Genomic DNA, 16,424 nt, shown 5'->3' with positions numbered 1-16,424 from the left:
GAAACGAGGCCAAACCTTAAATGAAAAAGTACAGACGACGGTTTAACAACCTTTGTCAACGACTCTTTTTTGTTGTAATCATAATATCTATAAAAGAATGTGTGCATTAGCTAATGTCTATAATGTGTGTTATATAATTATACTTTTATTAGGCCTAATGTTTAATTAACTGTATTAGTTGTATTCTGTAAAAAGGAATAATGTGAAGATTTGTCGTGGGCGTGGCCTACGGACTACTCCCCCCTCCCCCTCAGGCAGGAGGCTGCGGTTCATTCAGACCCACACCTCCCGCCACATGAACAGTTTTTTCCCCTCAGCCATCGGACTCAGGAACAAAACCAAGACCCAATAACTCGTGAGTGTAGTCTGCTCTTCTGCTCATGTCTCTCCACACTCGTATCTGCTGCTGAAACTCAAGGCACCTGCACACCCGTAAATACGCTCACACTGATGTTCTATGTCAAATTGTTGTCGTCTTCACATGCCCTTATAGCAGGGTGAGGCAAGTTTAATCGCGAAAGGCCGATTTTCATCATCGCCAAAACACCAAGGGCCAGGGGTTCTCAGGTGACTTCAGGAGCCAACTTTACCTCAATGACGAGACCCAAATAAAACTCATACATTGTATAAAATATTGCATTCTTCACACATGTTTTTGTTGAACAAGCAGTAGATTTGCCTTTAAGACTGAAATTATGATCAAAACAACCCAATAACATTAGTGTCTGTTAGTGTTTCTGTGCCGTTTCAGATGGAAAATATTGATTAAAGTTCCCTTTAAGATAAAATAAGATAAGATAATCCTTTATTGATCTCACAATGGAGAAATTCACTTGTTACAGTCGGCATTCAAGAAGATCACTCAGAGTTGTGCAAAAACACACAGGAAAATGTGCAAACAGTTAAATAGAATAAAAACGAGGTATCCCATGTACAACAAGCAAAGCAGAATACAACAATAGGTGAACAACAACAATAAAAATAGGAAGAAAAAAAAATAGAAATATAAGTAAAATATCGGGGTGTAAAGTTACAGTCCTAGTGCAGGATGTCAATAAGTGATGCTTCACAGTCTTATTGTACAGTCTGACAGCAGTGGGGATGAAGGCTTTGCGGTAGCGCTCCGTCCTGCACTGAGGGTGTCTCAGTCTGCCACTGAGAGAGCTGCTCAGCTCTTCTACAGTCCCGTGCAGTGGGTGAGAGGTGTTGTCCATGATGGAGGTGAGCTTGGCTAACACCCTCCTGTCCCTCACCTCCTCCACAGAGTCCAGGGGGCAGCCCAGGACGGAGCTGGCCCTCCTGACCAGCTTGTTCAGTCTGTTCTTGTCCCGCTCTGTGCGGCCCGGGGCCCAGCACACGGCAGCGTAGTGGACAGCAGAGGCACCCACATGGCCGAACCATGTTTTTAAGCAAGAAACCTATAGACTCCCGACCCACTATTATGTATGACCAGGTGGGATGTTCTGCCAGGACATTTTTAAAATACACTATTTCTCTCTCTTTTTTTAGAGTGCTTGTATTTGACCTCTTATTTGCATAATAATATTTCTCAAAATCAAGTTGGGGGCCAGAGGTTCTGTGCAGGAGGGCCGGATTTGGCCCGCAGGCCTGACGTTGCCTACCCCCGCCTTATAATCTTATAGTTGAAAGTTTTTATAGTCTATTATTTAACTAAGTTATTTGTTACATGCCTTTGTTTTACGCTTCTTGTTGCACGATCAAAAATCCAAGTGGTGAACCTGTTCATAACCATGGCAACAAACACAATTCTGATCCTGACATTATGCAGGCAGCAGATCTATATACAAATATACACTATTTAGAAAAGTATTTATCATTGTTTTTCCGATGATTATTGAGTTGGAGTGTGTGCTGTGTTTTCTTCTGTTTCTTTTCTCATGCAATGATAAAAAAAAAACGACTTCCTGTTGCAGTGACTTGTGTGAAAATCTTGTTTAAATAAAGTTTTGAAAAGGGTTGATCCATTTCAGCTTTTCCAGTTTTGTGTAAACCCCTCAGGACTTTTGCATGAACGTGGGAATTGGCAAACACGTGTAAAATGCACTTATCATCATATTTCTATTCTAGACATGTTAAGGCTTGTTCTCAGCCGTACTTTTATTGCTTTCCAAGCCATAAATCACCAAAAGACTCCACTGAAACATGACCTTTTGTTGCAAGCCGCAATTTGATGAAATAATCAGCTGCTGAGTCATTTTTACTGTTCAGCAAATTTCATTCAGCAGCGAAACGTTTCATCAGGAACCGTCCATTTAACCCTCTATACGCCACCGTTACGATTTCAAGGGGTGTCCTGGTATTCTCTAGATAATTTGTATTTGTTTGTCAAACTCTTAGTCCATGATTTAACTATTAATTGTGCTAAATATTCTCAAAAAAGCGGTCACACGTGAGAAATGTGCGTTTATTTCAAATTCCTTGCTTAAAAACATGGTTCGGTCCGCTGTGGTCACCCCTCCCTGTCCTCAGTTGGTCTCGCCCGCCGGCTTCTCCGCTGCTGCTGAACCCCGCACGTGTTGGCTCTGTTTTGCTAAAGTTTTCGGCGTTTTCGCCCCTATCAGAGGCCCGTGTCGGCGTTTGCGGGGGATAAACCCGTCGCTGTGTCCGTCGAAGGTGTTGTCACGATGAAATAACGCTCAAAAGAAGATACGTTCACGGTAGAAGCGAGGGGAGCGCGTGGAGGAGCCGAGAGAGAGGCGTGCGTGCTGCAGTTTGGACATAAGGCTTGGCAAGAGAGAGCGAGGGTAAGGATTGAACTTTTTTAAAGCTTTATGTACGTGAATAAATCGTGAATACACATGCAAATGGGAAAACGATGAAGGCTCTGGGCTTCGGGAGGGGCACGAGGTGAGATCGTTTGTGTTTTTAAGCTGTCACGGAGAAAATAGCTGGAGTTAGCAAGAGCGGAGCTGTGCCACGTAGCAACGCTATCACACAGTGGACGCAGCTGGAGTTACACATTTTACTACATTTATTTATTTACATGGATTACCAGATTTGTGCCGCAGGATGAGGTGTGTCCTCAGAGAGTAATTGATGTTTTGTCATCACACACGCCGTTGTAGAATGACTCATAAGGGCAGTGCCATTGGTTGAAAAATGATGACAACATGAAGAAAGCATATAAGCAGTTTAACCTCTGACCCCACCATGAACTGAGCGCATTTTCTCCTGTTCGGCTTTAGCCAAATTTCTTCCGGACTGGAGAGTAGGGCTGCAACTAACGATTATTTGATAATCGATTAATCGACCGATTATTTTTTAAGATTTATCGAATCGCTTGGCTGTTAAAGGTGCATGGAAATTGTATTTTTTTCAAAAAAAATTTATCACATAAAGCTGAAGTGGCGCCGCTTGAGGACACGTGGATGGAGTAAACTTAAAGTAAACGTTTGTCAGAGGCTCTTTGTGCTAATTCTGCTTTGATTGGGCGAGACAAAGACAGATATTTATGAAATTTACGATGTACAAAACCCTGCAGACCCTAACTTTAAACAACAAAGTAGGTTTTCATCCAAAATACATAATTGTCATGTCTTTTTTGCTCAATTTTAGTCTGTGTTACTAGAAAACGATTAATCGATTACTGGAATAGTAGTTGACAACTATTTTAGTATTTGATTAGTTGTTTCAGCCCTACTGGAGAGCAACAGTGTAACGCCTCATTTCAAAGCTAAGACCTACAAAAGTCATCATAACGGTTTTGTCTGTTTTTTTGTTGGTCTTTTGTCATGTTTTAGTCCGTTTTTGGTTGATTTTCCAGCACGTTTTTTGTCGCACGTTCTTTTTCGTCTAATTTTTGCCACTATTTTGTTGATTTTATTTGCATCTTCATTTCTTTTTTGTCAGGGTAACACCTCATTTGAAAGCTAAGACCTACAAAAGTGATCATAACTGTTTTGTCAGTTTTTTGTTGGCTTTCTGTCATGTTTCCGCATCTTCATTTCTTTTTTGTCATATTTTTGTTACTTTTTATTGTGTTTTCATCATTACTTTCATTTTGTAACTGTTTTGTCTGTTTTTTGTTGGCCTTCTGTCATGTTTTAGTCCGTTTTTGGTTGCTTTTCCAGCACGTTTTTTGTCACGTTCTTTTTCGTCTAATTTTTGCCACTGTTTTGTTGATTTTTTCCGCACCTACGTTGATTTTTTGTCATATTTTGGTTACTCTTTGTTGTGTTTTCATCATTGCTTTCATTTTGTTCCAGTTTTTTCAAGAAGCTTTTAGATTTGGGTAAAGTGTAACAGTGTAATGTCTCATTTGAAAGCTAAGATCTACCAAACAAGTGTTTCATAGTTGTTGTTTTTTCCGTCACTTTTGTGTTTTTCTCACATTTCGCATTTTTGTCACTTTTTTGTGCCTTTTTTTTCGTTGAGTTTTTGTCACGTTTTCATTGCTCTATTGACACTTTCTTTCAAGAAGCCGTTAGATTTGGGTAAAGCCAAACTGGAGACAATGTGCTCGGTTCAGGTGGGGGTTCGGAGGTTCATGGTTCTTTGTTTGGGATAGAACCCAGCCCTACGTACCCAGCCCCCGGTACGCAGGGCTGGGAAAAGAATCGATTTGATTTAAAAATCGAGTTGGTTTATTATTATTATTTTTTTTTTAGATTTTTTTTATTTTATTTTTTTGAGCTCTTCACTCTCTGCATAGAGGAAGAAGGTCCTGCTTAGTTTCCTCAGGATTTTTTGTTGTTTTATTATCTCACTCCAAATACAGTATAAGTAATTTGGATGTTTTTAACAATCTTGCCCTTGCAATTTTGTTTATGTTAATTAGGGCTGTGCAATTAATCGAAATTCAATTACAATTTCGATTATTACACTAAACGATTACAAAATTAGAGAAAAAAAAGTGTTTTTTTTTTTTTCAATTTTCTTTTCATTTTTTCAATTTATTATTATTTTTTTTTGCAAAGCAGACTTGCATTATTTCACGGCGCTGGGATTATTTTCCCATTTCACCTGCCATGGCTCGTGCTTTTGCCCAATATAAAAACAAACAGCGCTGTGTGATGATGTCATCAGGCCGCGCCACTCAGTTTACTTGTGCAGTTGTGAGGGCTGGCCAGCAGGGGGCAGGTGTGAAACAGAGACCTCTCCTTAATCGGGGCAAACTTGAAATCATTTGTACTTTTATGACCGTTCAGAAAACAGAAAATATTCAGGATATTTTTTATTTTTTTAATAAATATATAAATAAAATAAAGACTTGTGATTATTATTTTTTCAACAATCGAGCAGCCCTAACTTTAATTAAATACAATAAAAATATGTTTAAAATATCTTTACATTACGCAGTTATTTTCTTTTAAATGGGGGGGAAAAAATCAAATCATAAATCGAGATTTTTTTGGAGGGAAAAAATTGCCCAGCCTTACCGGTCTGTGGACCATGGTTTTTGTTGGTAAACTGCATGATTCATTCATTATCTACTCCCGAACCATTCAACAGAAAGACACTGGTATGCATTCCGTAAAAACATTGTTTTTATATTTCTTTTCTGATCAGACATCCAGGTAAATGTCTTCAGTGGTGTCTCGGGATCCTCCTGCCTCAAAACTTTCTAAAACTGACGGTGCAAACATGTCTAAATGCCTCCCTTTTGCCCCGCTGTAGATCTGCAATGAGGAGAGCCACAATAGGTCTGTGGTTCCCAACCTTTTTTCCTTGCAAATAAGCAAAGTATCCGATCCACCACTAAATTTGCAAGTTCTTTCACTTAGAAAGAAGCAAGTGGGAGCTAGGGTTACAAAGAGGCAGAAAAGTCTTGATAAGTGCCTACATTGCGATAATCTTTATATCTTTATATCTTTAATCTTTATATATATATATAGCGCCTCTACAGTTGGTCTTGGGGAAGTGCAGCGGCTGACCTACAGACAACAGAACTCTAACCAGCATCATGTTAATCCCGTCTGGATTAACGTCTCCCCCCCCCCAGGTGAGACCATGGTGTGCCGGCAGTGCGGCTCGTCGCAGGTGGACGTGGACCACGCCCGGGGAGTGTCCGTGTGCATGGGCTGCGGCTCGGTGCTGGAGGACAACCTCATCGTGTCTGAGGTGGAGTTTGTGGAGAGCGGAGGAGGAGGCTCTCTCGCCGTGGGCCAGTTCGTCTCGGCACAAGGTATTTATTTGTTTATTTGTTTATGTGACAGGGACAGTGCGATTAGGCCTGTCGTGATAACAAAGTTTGAAATCTTGAGGCTGGAAAATATTGCGATGCACAATATGATTGACTAATGATATCTAATGACTGTGAACTCTCAAGCATTAAAATGACAAAACCTTTGTCCTAAAAGTGCATAATCATATCCTAACCTTCACACAAGCTGCCATAAACATGAAATATAATGTAACCCAATTTGATTCAGTTAAAAATCAATGTTTTACTCGGACAAAATATGAAAAACAATAAGGTTTATCTGTTAGGTATTGAATGTTAATAAGTCAAAATAGTCGTTATCGTGACAGCCCTAATTGCAATTCAACAAAGTACAGAACAAGAAATGAATGCCCTGAAGAAGGTCACTACATGAGCAAAAAGCATCGGCTGCGTCCCATCAGAATAAAGGACTTTTATTAATCAGATCCTCTCCTTTTCTTTATAGCACAAAACAAGCTTGTAGCTAATGTAGTGAGTGGGTGTTTTGGTGGTGGTCAGAGGGGCCGATGGCACAGACTGGTTGCCTCGCTTCCGTCTCTCTACTCCAGGGCAGCTGTGGCTACAATCAAAGCTTACCACCACTGAGGATGGAGTGAATGAATAATGCAATATAAAGTGTCTGAGTGTCCAAAAAAGTGCAACATAAAACCAATGCATTTTTACCCAGCATGCATCAGCACACCCACCTCACGTCACGAGGGTCCTGGCTTTAAACATCTGGAAAAAAGTACTACATGTTATGGGAGAAATTGCAACTAAAAACCTATTTAAGGTTGGTTAAAGTCTTTTGACAAAAATGTTAAACTATTTTCAGTATTTTTAGCGTTTTTTAGCAATTTCATTTTTTCATTTACAATTTCCTTCAGTCGTTCTGAATATTTTTTCATTTTTATAAAACAATAATGCTGATAGGAACAATCCTCAGACAATAGAAAAGGAGCACAAAGAAGACCTACCCGTGCCCCTTTCTCCCAAAAAAAAAACAAAAAACATTTCCAAGACGGTCTGATGTAACAACACAACATGCCACAACAGGGTTTGAACATCAAAACAAATAATATTCTTCTTCTTTAATTTAATTTCCAGTTCATCCGATTTAATTATTGTTTCCTTAAATAGTCGTATAAACTGAAAAACTTTTGTGGAATTTTTTTAAGTGTTTTTCACGGATCCACTTCTTGACTCCAGCCACTGAGATCTTCTGGGTGGTACTAGCAAAAGGAAGAGTAAAGTTAAGGTTGTGTCGGGTTTAAATCTTTGTTGTGCACAATCTTATTTCTCTCAATGTCACGGTTCCCAAAGTGGGGTCTAGGGACCCCTGGGGGTCTCTGCCCTATTGCAGGGGGACTTCCAGAGCTTGCTCATATATATCATAAAAAGATAAATATACATTTTAAAATGAACTTCATGAGTATTTAAGTTTAGCCTTATTTCTATATTTACTATTGTTTGTAAAATGTTATGCAAATATATTAGAAATATCAGGAGGAAAGAGTCCAGTTTAAGGAAAATAACACGTACAATTGTATTTTTCAGTTTGTGATTTATATTTTAGTCTGTCTTTTTTCAGTGCTTTGTCTCACTCCTAGTTTTGTCCAGTTAATCCCAGTTGAGACCAGGTTTGAGGTCGACTCTTCTAATGACCCATTTGTTTGTTTTTAGGAGGATCCAAACTCCCGACCTTTGGAGACTCTCACATTTCTTTGGGCCGAGAGTCCAGAGCTCAGACCCTGCAGAAAGGTGAGCGTCCAGCAGGGGGCAGCGTCGGCCAAGTGAAGCCTAGCTCCTCACTGCACACAACCAGCATGTAAACAACACACATGTTAGTCCAGAGAGACTCAGCTCTGAGCTTTGATAGAAACTCTGATTACTGTTGACTTTCCTCCATTCCCTCTGCAGCGAAGGGTCACATCGGGGTCATGGGGCACCAGCTGCAGATGACCCAGCACTGTTTGGACACGGCCTTTAACTTCTACAGAATGGCTCTGACGAAAGGCCTGACCCGCGGCCGGAAGAGCGTCCACGTCATCGCCGCGTGTCTCTACATGGTCTGCAGGACGGAGGGCACGCCGCGTATCCTTCACACCAACTCACCTGAGCAGATTTAGACCTTAGGAAACGGCATTAAGACTTCCTGCCACGTAACCCCTGGTCACGCCTTAACTCAGATGTTTCAGACATGCTTTTGGACCTCAGTGACTTGGTGCAGGTAAGAAAAGACTCAAACTGTCTTTTATTATACTAACTCTGGATTGTCGAGGCTGGGGCTGGGTACTGTAAAAAAAAAATTGGTACTGGTACTAGGGCTAAACGATATGGACAAAATTTTATATCTTGATATTCATGCCAGATATCTCGATACGATGCGACAGGTGGAGGCAAGTTTGCATCGTGGGGGGCGTGTGTATCGCTGCAGAAACATCCAAGGGCCAAACCTCAACATTGCAGCCTAAAGTAAAGAACTATTTTCTGCAAATGCCAATGTTTTATATCATTGATTTCCAAGTCAGGGCTTTGGGACCCAACATTACCCCCGGATGACAATCCGAGGACCCAAATAAAACTGTAATTTGTCAAATATCGTATAAAATATCATATTTTCAACACAGGTTTTTGTTGAACAAGCAGTAGATTTCCCTTTAAGACTGAAATTATGATCAAAACAACCCAAAAACATTCATTTTAACAGACACAGTTAGTGTTTCCATGCAGTTTCAGATGGAAAATATTGTATAAAAGTTCCCTTTAGACTCGCGACCCACTGAAAATGGTTCTGTGACCCACTTTTGGGTCCCGACCCACCAGTAGAGAATCACTGTTTAACATTACAGATGACCAAGCAGGATGTTCTGACTGGGGTTCAGGTGGGGGTTAAGGCGGGGGTTCAGAGGGTAACGGTACCACAGCCCTAGTTGTGACCCAGTAATACCTCGATCAGGGTTGGGCAACGTCAGGCCCGCGGGCCTAAACCGGCCCTTGTGCACATGCCCTCTGCCCTAAGGTGATATTGAAAAATATAATGGGACACTAAAGCTCTAAGCACCAGTTAAAGTAAATTCCTCTAAAAATGTGCTTAAGATAAGCACAGACTACATGATCTTAAAAGATTTAGTGAAGAATGGGGGGTTCACACATGGATGCAGTGCGATTATAGAACGACTGGAGGTTCACTCATAACGACTGAGGATCTTGAGAGTGCGTTACAGCTGATACTGATGTTTATACTAAAGTCTCTCCTGCTTCATTTCTCTCTTTAGAGGAGAAAAAGTGTCGTTCAGTGTGTGGTCAGCTTTAGAGAGACCACCAGACCCCCCACTTTAGGTCTATACCAGTGGTTTTCAACCTGTGGCTCGTGACCAAAAGTGGGAACCATTTTCAGTGGATCACGTTCTTTAAGTTATGATTATGTCATAGATGCTACACAATAATCGTCAGGATAATGCAGAATTTTCCATTATTTATGTAACAAATTAAATTCTTCTTGGGGCCGTGGCTTGTCGTTATAAATTGATGGTTGGTCCTGACGCCATAATAGTTGAGAATCGCTGGTCCACGTGATGTATGAAACAAGCTCTAGATACTCCATGAAACACAATTGCGACAACTGTTGGGATCTAAACTATTTTCGAAGTTGAAAAAACAGCTTTGTACTGGAGCAAACGACTTATCAAAGTTATTCCCTGCATCTCAAACATCCCATCTGCCTGCTACATACTGCCCCGTCACACCCAGCCCCCACCGCAGGGCAGCGAGGGGCGTGTTTAACAGCTGGACGCTCACAACACTCCGCCGGGACAGGCCTGGCCGTGGAACTCTGCTCACAGCCAAACCTGACAAGACCGAATTAGTATTATACTTTCTTGATAACATACTGTATGTGTGTAATGCTTTTGTTTGTGCTGGACTTGGAGGGTCAGAGGCGGCGTCAGATCTTCTTCACTGTCACTGTTGAACGACTTATTTCTCTCAGAAGAAGATCTCGAAGAGGATTTTCTGCAGGAAGAAATATCTTGAAAGTGTCGGCACGGTGGCACAGTGGTTAGTGCTCGTGCTTCACAGCTAGAAGGTCCTGGGTTCGATTCCCACCTGGAGGAAGCCTATCTGTGTGGAGTTTGTATGTTCTCCCCGTGTCTGCGTAGGTTTCTTCCCGGTACTCCGGTTTCCCCTACCACTAAAAACATGTACAATAGGCGTATGTGTGTGAATGCATGATGGTGGTCAGAGGGACTTTGGTGCAGACGTGTGCAGTCGTGACAGCGTTTCTGTCAGTCTCCCCCAGGGGAAACTGAAGCTTCAAACCGAGGTTGGAGAGAATGTGAAATTGTCTCATGTAAAGCGCTTTGTGGCCATGTCTGTGGAAGGTGTTACACAAATGAAGCTCTTCTTCTTCTCCTTTAGTATATTGGAAACTCAAACATGGGAAAAATACATCTATCTAGTTATGAAGCCTTTGTTTACATTTCATAAAGTTTTTGAGGTAGACGTGTGTCAGTCGGTCTCAGTCTGCACGTCTTTGTGAAGAAGAGGAAAAGCGAGTATTCTGGCTGAAGTGGAGCTGCATTTTTAGACTACTTTTTCAGGTATTTTATCATGTATTTATGCAATAGTATTTCTCCAAATATTCTGGGGGGCCAAAGGTTTTCTACCGAAGTTTCCGATTTGGCCCAGAGTTGACGTTGCCAACCTCTACTAGGGCCCTATCGAACAATAACCTGGCCAATATCTGGGTATTTTACAATAACTTCTATCGGCCGATGTCTCCGGCACCGATAAGTGATGGACCCGTCCCATTTATTGCCCTGGAAAGCTCAGTCAGAGCTTTAAAATGAGCCTCCACAACTTTCAAGTTCTACTTTATATGTTTTATGATGTACTTTTGCGTATCATTTCAGAATCACAAGAGATAGAGACTTACTGCTGATTTTTGTCTTCCAAACAAGCTCCCTCTGAAGTACCTACAAAACACGAATGTCTTGAATAAATCAGCCCTGTGCCCCTCATACAGCGCCCCCTGCTGTCACAGTGCAACACATTTAGAAGCTTCATACACAGGATTATAGATGAGACATTAAAGAAGATAATATTAGCGGTGCATATCGGCCAATCAAAATCCCCCATGTTTGGAATCTGCCTTAGAATGACCCATATCAGGCGACCTCTAGATTGATTTCTATTGATTTCTATGATTATTGACTATGTGCTGTTACTATTACTTCAAATATCGGCCAACCCTCTTCATATCTGTATCGGACCCAAAACTCCATATCAGTCAGGCCCAACTTCTGCTTTATTTTATCAAAGTCCTGACAGAACCAGGTCAGAAAACCTTTTGAAAACCTAAGTAAGATGTGTCAAAGCAGCTTTAACACATGTGTTTTTAAAGAAGAGTCTACAGGATTTCACCCCCTCTTTCTGGCTGAACCCACTGGTGCCTTGGTGTAAAAATACCCCGCGCTCCCCCCCCCCCCTGTGCTGCGTGTCGGGGGCAGAGGGACCAGGCTCTGGGTGTGGTCTTCCTTTGAGCCACAGCTGGTCGTTTCAGGCGGGTTTCTGCTATTTTAAAACCTACAGTTGTTAAAATAGTCCGACACACCCATCGCTGCGAGTGGGACGGGGCAGCAGGCAGTTTTCCACAACAGCTTTAGAGTGAAATGTTTTCCATGACCCTGGTCAGGCAGCGTTTCCGCGGGACGTTCAAAAAGTCACCAAATGAATTAGGCCAAAATGAAGACCGTAAATGTTGAGATTCTTGACCTCTTTTCTCCCTTAACCTCTTAACCCCCACCTTAATCGAGTGCATTTTGTCCAGTTCAGGTTTATCCAAATCTAAAAGCTTCTCGACTGGAGCTTGCAGCCTGTAGGTCAGTGTAACGCCTCATTTGAAAGCGAACAAAACTCATCTGGAAGGGTCTTCTCCCTCGCGTTTTTGCTTTGTTGCGTCACTTTTTTTTATGTTTTTGTAGCTTTCGTCACATATTCTTTTTTTATTTTTTCATTTTTTTGTAATTTTTTCAGAAGCTTTTTCATCATATTTTTATCATTTTTTTCATCACATTGTCAGTTCTTCTTCACTTTTTTTTCCGTCACTTATTTTGTAATTTTTTCCTGAATTTTTACTCATTTTTTTCCATCATATTTTGTCATTTTTTCCATCACATTTTTGTCACTTTTCACCACTTTTTTGTCATTTTTTCGTCACTTTTTAGTCACTTTTTTTTATCACATTTTTGTAACTTTTTCACCACTTTTTGTAATTTTTTCGTCACAGATTTGTAATTTTTCATCACTTATGTCATTTTTTCAGATATTTTGTCTTTTTTTATCATATTTTTGTCATTTCTTCACTTTTTTTTCCTCACTTATTTTGTCATTTTTTTCAGAATTTTTAGTCATTATTTTCATCATATTTTGTCATTTTTTTCCATCACATTTTTGTCACTTTTCATCACTTTTTGTAATTTTTTCATTACAAATTTGTCATTTTTTCATCACTTATTTTGTCTTTTTTTCAGATTTTTTGTCATTTTTTCATCACTTTTTTTGGTCAAAAATCCTCTTGCCATTATTTGCATTTTGTCGCTGAAAATATCGTCACTTTTGGCCATTTTTATGCATAAAATGAATTAGCGTATAAAACCAGAAATTAACAGAAAACTTACAATACAAATTTCCCTCATTTATGCGAGTAATCTACAGCAAAAGTTTCCAATTGATGTGGCTAAATTGTTTTTTTTCCAATTCACTTGCAGCGTCTCGCCTTGAACAAATCCAAATTGTACTTCATTGATCTCCCTTATGTGATGTTTAACCAATATTTAACTTGATGAATTGATTTGTTGTAAAGTGGGATAAACGAGTCTTATATTTGACTTCCTGCCTTCATGAACCCAGAGTCCATTTACTTCCTTCTCCCGGAGCAGCTGGAGCCGGTCCGTAAACCCCATTGTTGTCCCATAAATAAAGGCCTTGTTCGGGTTCGGCTGAAGTTGTTCTTCGTGAACCGGTGTGTATTGATCCGCGCAGGTTGACGTCCATCTGCTTCAGGCCTTTTCCGTGACCTCTGACCCTCGGCGCTTTTAAACAGGAGCCGTAAAGGAAACATCTGCTGTAACAGTCCTGATTTATTCAAAAGGGGAATTGGAAATCGAGCCGCAAGACTGATCGCAGTTGAATCACGTGTGAACGGTTCTCCAGGACACCGTGATAAGGATCTGAAAGGCAGGAAGGAGCTGAGGGACTACGTTTACATGTGAAGTTTAGTCCGATTAAGCTAAAGATTCTACTCCTATCCCGTTTTTCCCTCTCCACTTGGTGTCCACTGATCCGGATGTCTTTAGGCAGCATCAGAGGAGCAGTGCGACTCCGGACCAGCGTGGGGTTGATGGCCATACGCACCATTTCCGGTTTACCATTGGCTGCTATTCTGTTTTTAGCAAAGAGCTAGCCAAGAGTTAGCCAAGTTTAGCCCAGTGCTTTCAGACCAAACTTAACTTAACTGTGATATCCACAGTTTACACCAGGGTTATGTCCCCTGTGATTAAACTGAAATCCACCTAATACACTAATAAAGAGGACGATTAGCATTTGAGGGCTAACGGCTAAAAGTTATGACATCATACAACGATGGGTTCTTTGTGCTTCAGATTCAGAATACTTTATTGGTCCCAAAGGGCAATTTATTTGTAGCAACCTCAGAACTTTATTTGTCATTATTCATGAACTGCACAGCGAAATATGTTCTCTGCATTTAACCCATCGCTTGACGCCACTGGACGACCCGTAGGGAGCAGTGGGCAGTGCTGAACCAGGGGACCCATCTCCATGATGTGGAGCCAGGCTGGTGGTCAGAAACACCTGGACATGTGTTGTACATGTTTTTAGTGATCGGGGAAACCGGAGTACCCGGAGGGAACCAACAAAGACATGGGAAGAACATGCAAACTCCACACAGAAAGGCCGCGTCCAGGTGGGAATCGAACCCGGGACTTTCTAGCTGTGAAGCACGAGCGCGAACCACATCAGGCCGACCCAAGATGCCCTGATCTTTTAGCGACTGCTTCTCCCACAGCTTCTCCATGTGGCTTTGTTGAATAATGGCAGTCGTCCATTAGAAGCAGCTAACATGATGTTTTCTGGTGATATGTTGACGTTTTTTTGATGGCCTGACAGTTGGACTAAATAATGAATAATTATAGCTTTAGTCAGCGAGATTTACATGACATTTTCATCAACTAAAACGAGATTAATCCCGGAAAAGTGCTTTTAAACCCCTGACGACGGCGCATGACACTTACTCCAGTCGTCAGCTGCGGTGTTTGCTGCTCGGATCAAAGAGACGTCAGCTTTGACCTTTGACCCGGCCACGTTCACTCAGCCTCTCGGGAGAAACGCTTCAGCTTTGAGTTCCCGATTTAAAAATCCCCCGGGACGCTCTGCTGTCACAACGCGGATCAGCTCGGGCCAACGCTGGAGCTATGGTTTCAAAGTTAATGGTTTAAGATTCGGCTTTAGCCTGTCCCTGCCTCTCACGGAGCAGGGTGTGGGTTAGACTCCCAATTTCATGTAGAAAAATCTCATACGAGCCTCCGGCAAGACCTCATGACTGACCCAAGATGGCCGCCTCGTTTCCCAGGGCAGAGCGAGTCTTTGTGGAGACATGTCGACTGTCTCCTCCACATGAAATGCTTTCCCTTTATCTCTAAACCAGACACTAAACAGGGTCTGTGCGTTCGAAATAACAGCAGCAGCAGTAGTAGAAGTAGTAGAAGGAGTAGTAGTACTATCAGCGATAGTTTTCAAACAGTCTACGCGGCGTCTTTCCCGCGGACTTCAGCGCTTTGTTGTAGAACACAGACGAGCCCACACCTGTCGCTGCCTTTTCCCAAAGCCGCTCTCACAAGCGGCTCCCGGGACGGAGAATTGCACATAGATGGCTCCACATCGAGGACTCTCAGAGAGAGACGCTGAGCTGACTCCTCCAGCGCCAAGAGGATCGTTTATAAGCCTCTATCATTATCAGCTATTCTCAGGGTTTTGTGCCCAGACAACACGGGAGCCGTGCGCTCTGTCCAACCTCTTTCCTTCATTATTAGTGGTAGTGGTAGTGGTCGTGGTGGTAGTAGTAGTAGCAGTGGCAGTAGTAGTAGCAGTGGCAGTAGTAGTAGCAGTGGCAGTAGTAGTAGTAGCAGCAGTAGTAGTAGTAGTAGTAGCAGTAGTGGCAATAGTAGTGGCAGTAGTAGTAGTAGCAGTGGCAGTAGTAGTAGCAGTGGCAGTAGTAGTAGCAGTGGTAGTAGCAGTAGTAGTAGTAGCAGTGGCAGTAGTAGTAGTAGCAGTAGCAGTAGTAGTGGTAGCAGTAGTAGTAGCAGTAGTGGCAATAGTAGCAGTAGTAGTAGTAGCAGTGGCAGTAGTAGTAGTAGCAGTAGTAGTAGCAGTGGCAGTAGCCGTGGCAGTAGCAGTAGCAGTAGTAGTAGTAGTAGTAGTAGTGGCAGTAGTGGTAGTAGCAGTATTGGCAATAGTAGTGGCAGTAGTAGTACCAGTAGTAGTAGTAGTAGTAGCAGTGGCAGTAGTAGTAGCAGTGGCAGTAGTAGTAGTAGCAGTAGTAGTAGCAGCAGTGGCAGTAGTAGTAGCAGTGGCAGTAGTAGTAGTAGCAGTGGCAGTAGTAGTAGTGGCAGTAGTAGTAGTAGTGGCAGTAGTAGTAGTAGTGGCAGTAGTAGTAGTAGTAGTGGCAGTAGTAGCAGTGGCAGTAGTAGCAGTAGCAGTGGCAGTAGTAGCAGTAGCAGTGGCAGTAGTAGTAGTAGTAGCAGTAGCAGTAGTAGTGGCAGTAGCAGTGACAGATAAATCTGACCATTCTATGGGGACCACCATCTACTCAGGTGAGGTGGGATCCTCTGGTAAACAATATCTTGCTGGAGTCAACCACAAAGCTTTTTCTCTGGGTTAGGATCAGTAACAGTAGGAATAGTCGCAGTACTCATGGTGGAAGGAGTTAGTTGTGATTGACGTCTGTTTTTTGTTTGTGCTGCTTTGGGAAGATCATACCTGTTACTTTGACCATAAGAAAGGATTCCGGGATAATGTACCTTCAGTTTTAGGTTAAAAAATATTTTGTTTTGTATATTTTTTAAAAAAAAATGTGTGAATCAATACAGCTCTGGCATGTCATTAGACACCGACCATCCCCTTCCACAAAGTCACCTCCTGGATGTAACTGAGCAAAAACTCTCCAGAAAAGTTCAAATTT

The 16,424-nt window shown here is 41.9% G+C and overlaps 1 protein-coding gene across 1 annotated transcript in view; it reads left to right on the top strand.

Moving 5' to 3' along the window:
* The first annotated feature begins 2,527 nt into the window (after nucleotides 1-2,527).
* Nucleotides 2,528-16,424, top strand: part of brf1a (BRF1 general transcription factor IIIB subunit a) — a 96,689-nt gene continuing 82,792 nt past the window's right edge. Inside the window, exons 1-5 of the mRNA XM_079573465.1 lie at nucleotides 2,528-2,765; nucleotides 5,963-6,145; nucleotides 7,847-7,924; nucleotides 8,084-8,257; nucleotides 8,362-8,393. Coding sequence (XP_079429591.1) covers nucleotides 5,971-6,145; nucleotides 7,847-7,924; nucleotides 8,084-8,257; nucleotides 8,362-8,393 — 459 coding nt within the window. The 5' untranslated portion in view covers nucleotides 2,528-2,765; nucleotides 5,963-5,970. The remainder of the gene's footprint in view (nucleotides 2,766-5,962; nucleotides 6,146-7,846; nucleotides 7,925-8,083; nucleotides 8,258-8,361; nucleotides 8,394-16,424) is intronic.

Source organism: Gobius niger, assembly GCF_951799975.1.
Source record: "Gobius niger genome assembly, chromosome: 16".
Classification (NCBI taxonomy): domain Eukaryota; kingdom Metazoa; phylum Chordata; class Actinopteri; order Gobiiformes; family Gobiidae; genus Gobius; species Gobius niger.
The sequence above is the reverse complement of the archived record's forward strand: the minus strand, read 5'-3'. Positions and strand labels throughout refer to the sequence as shown.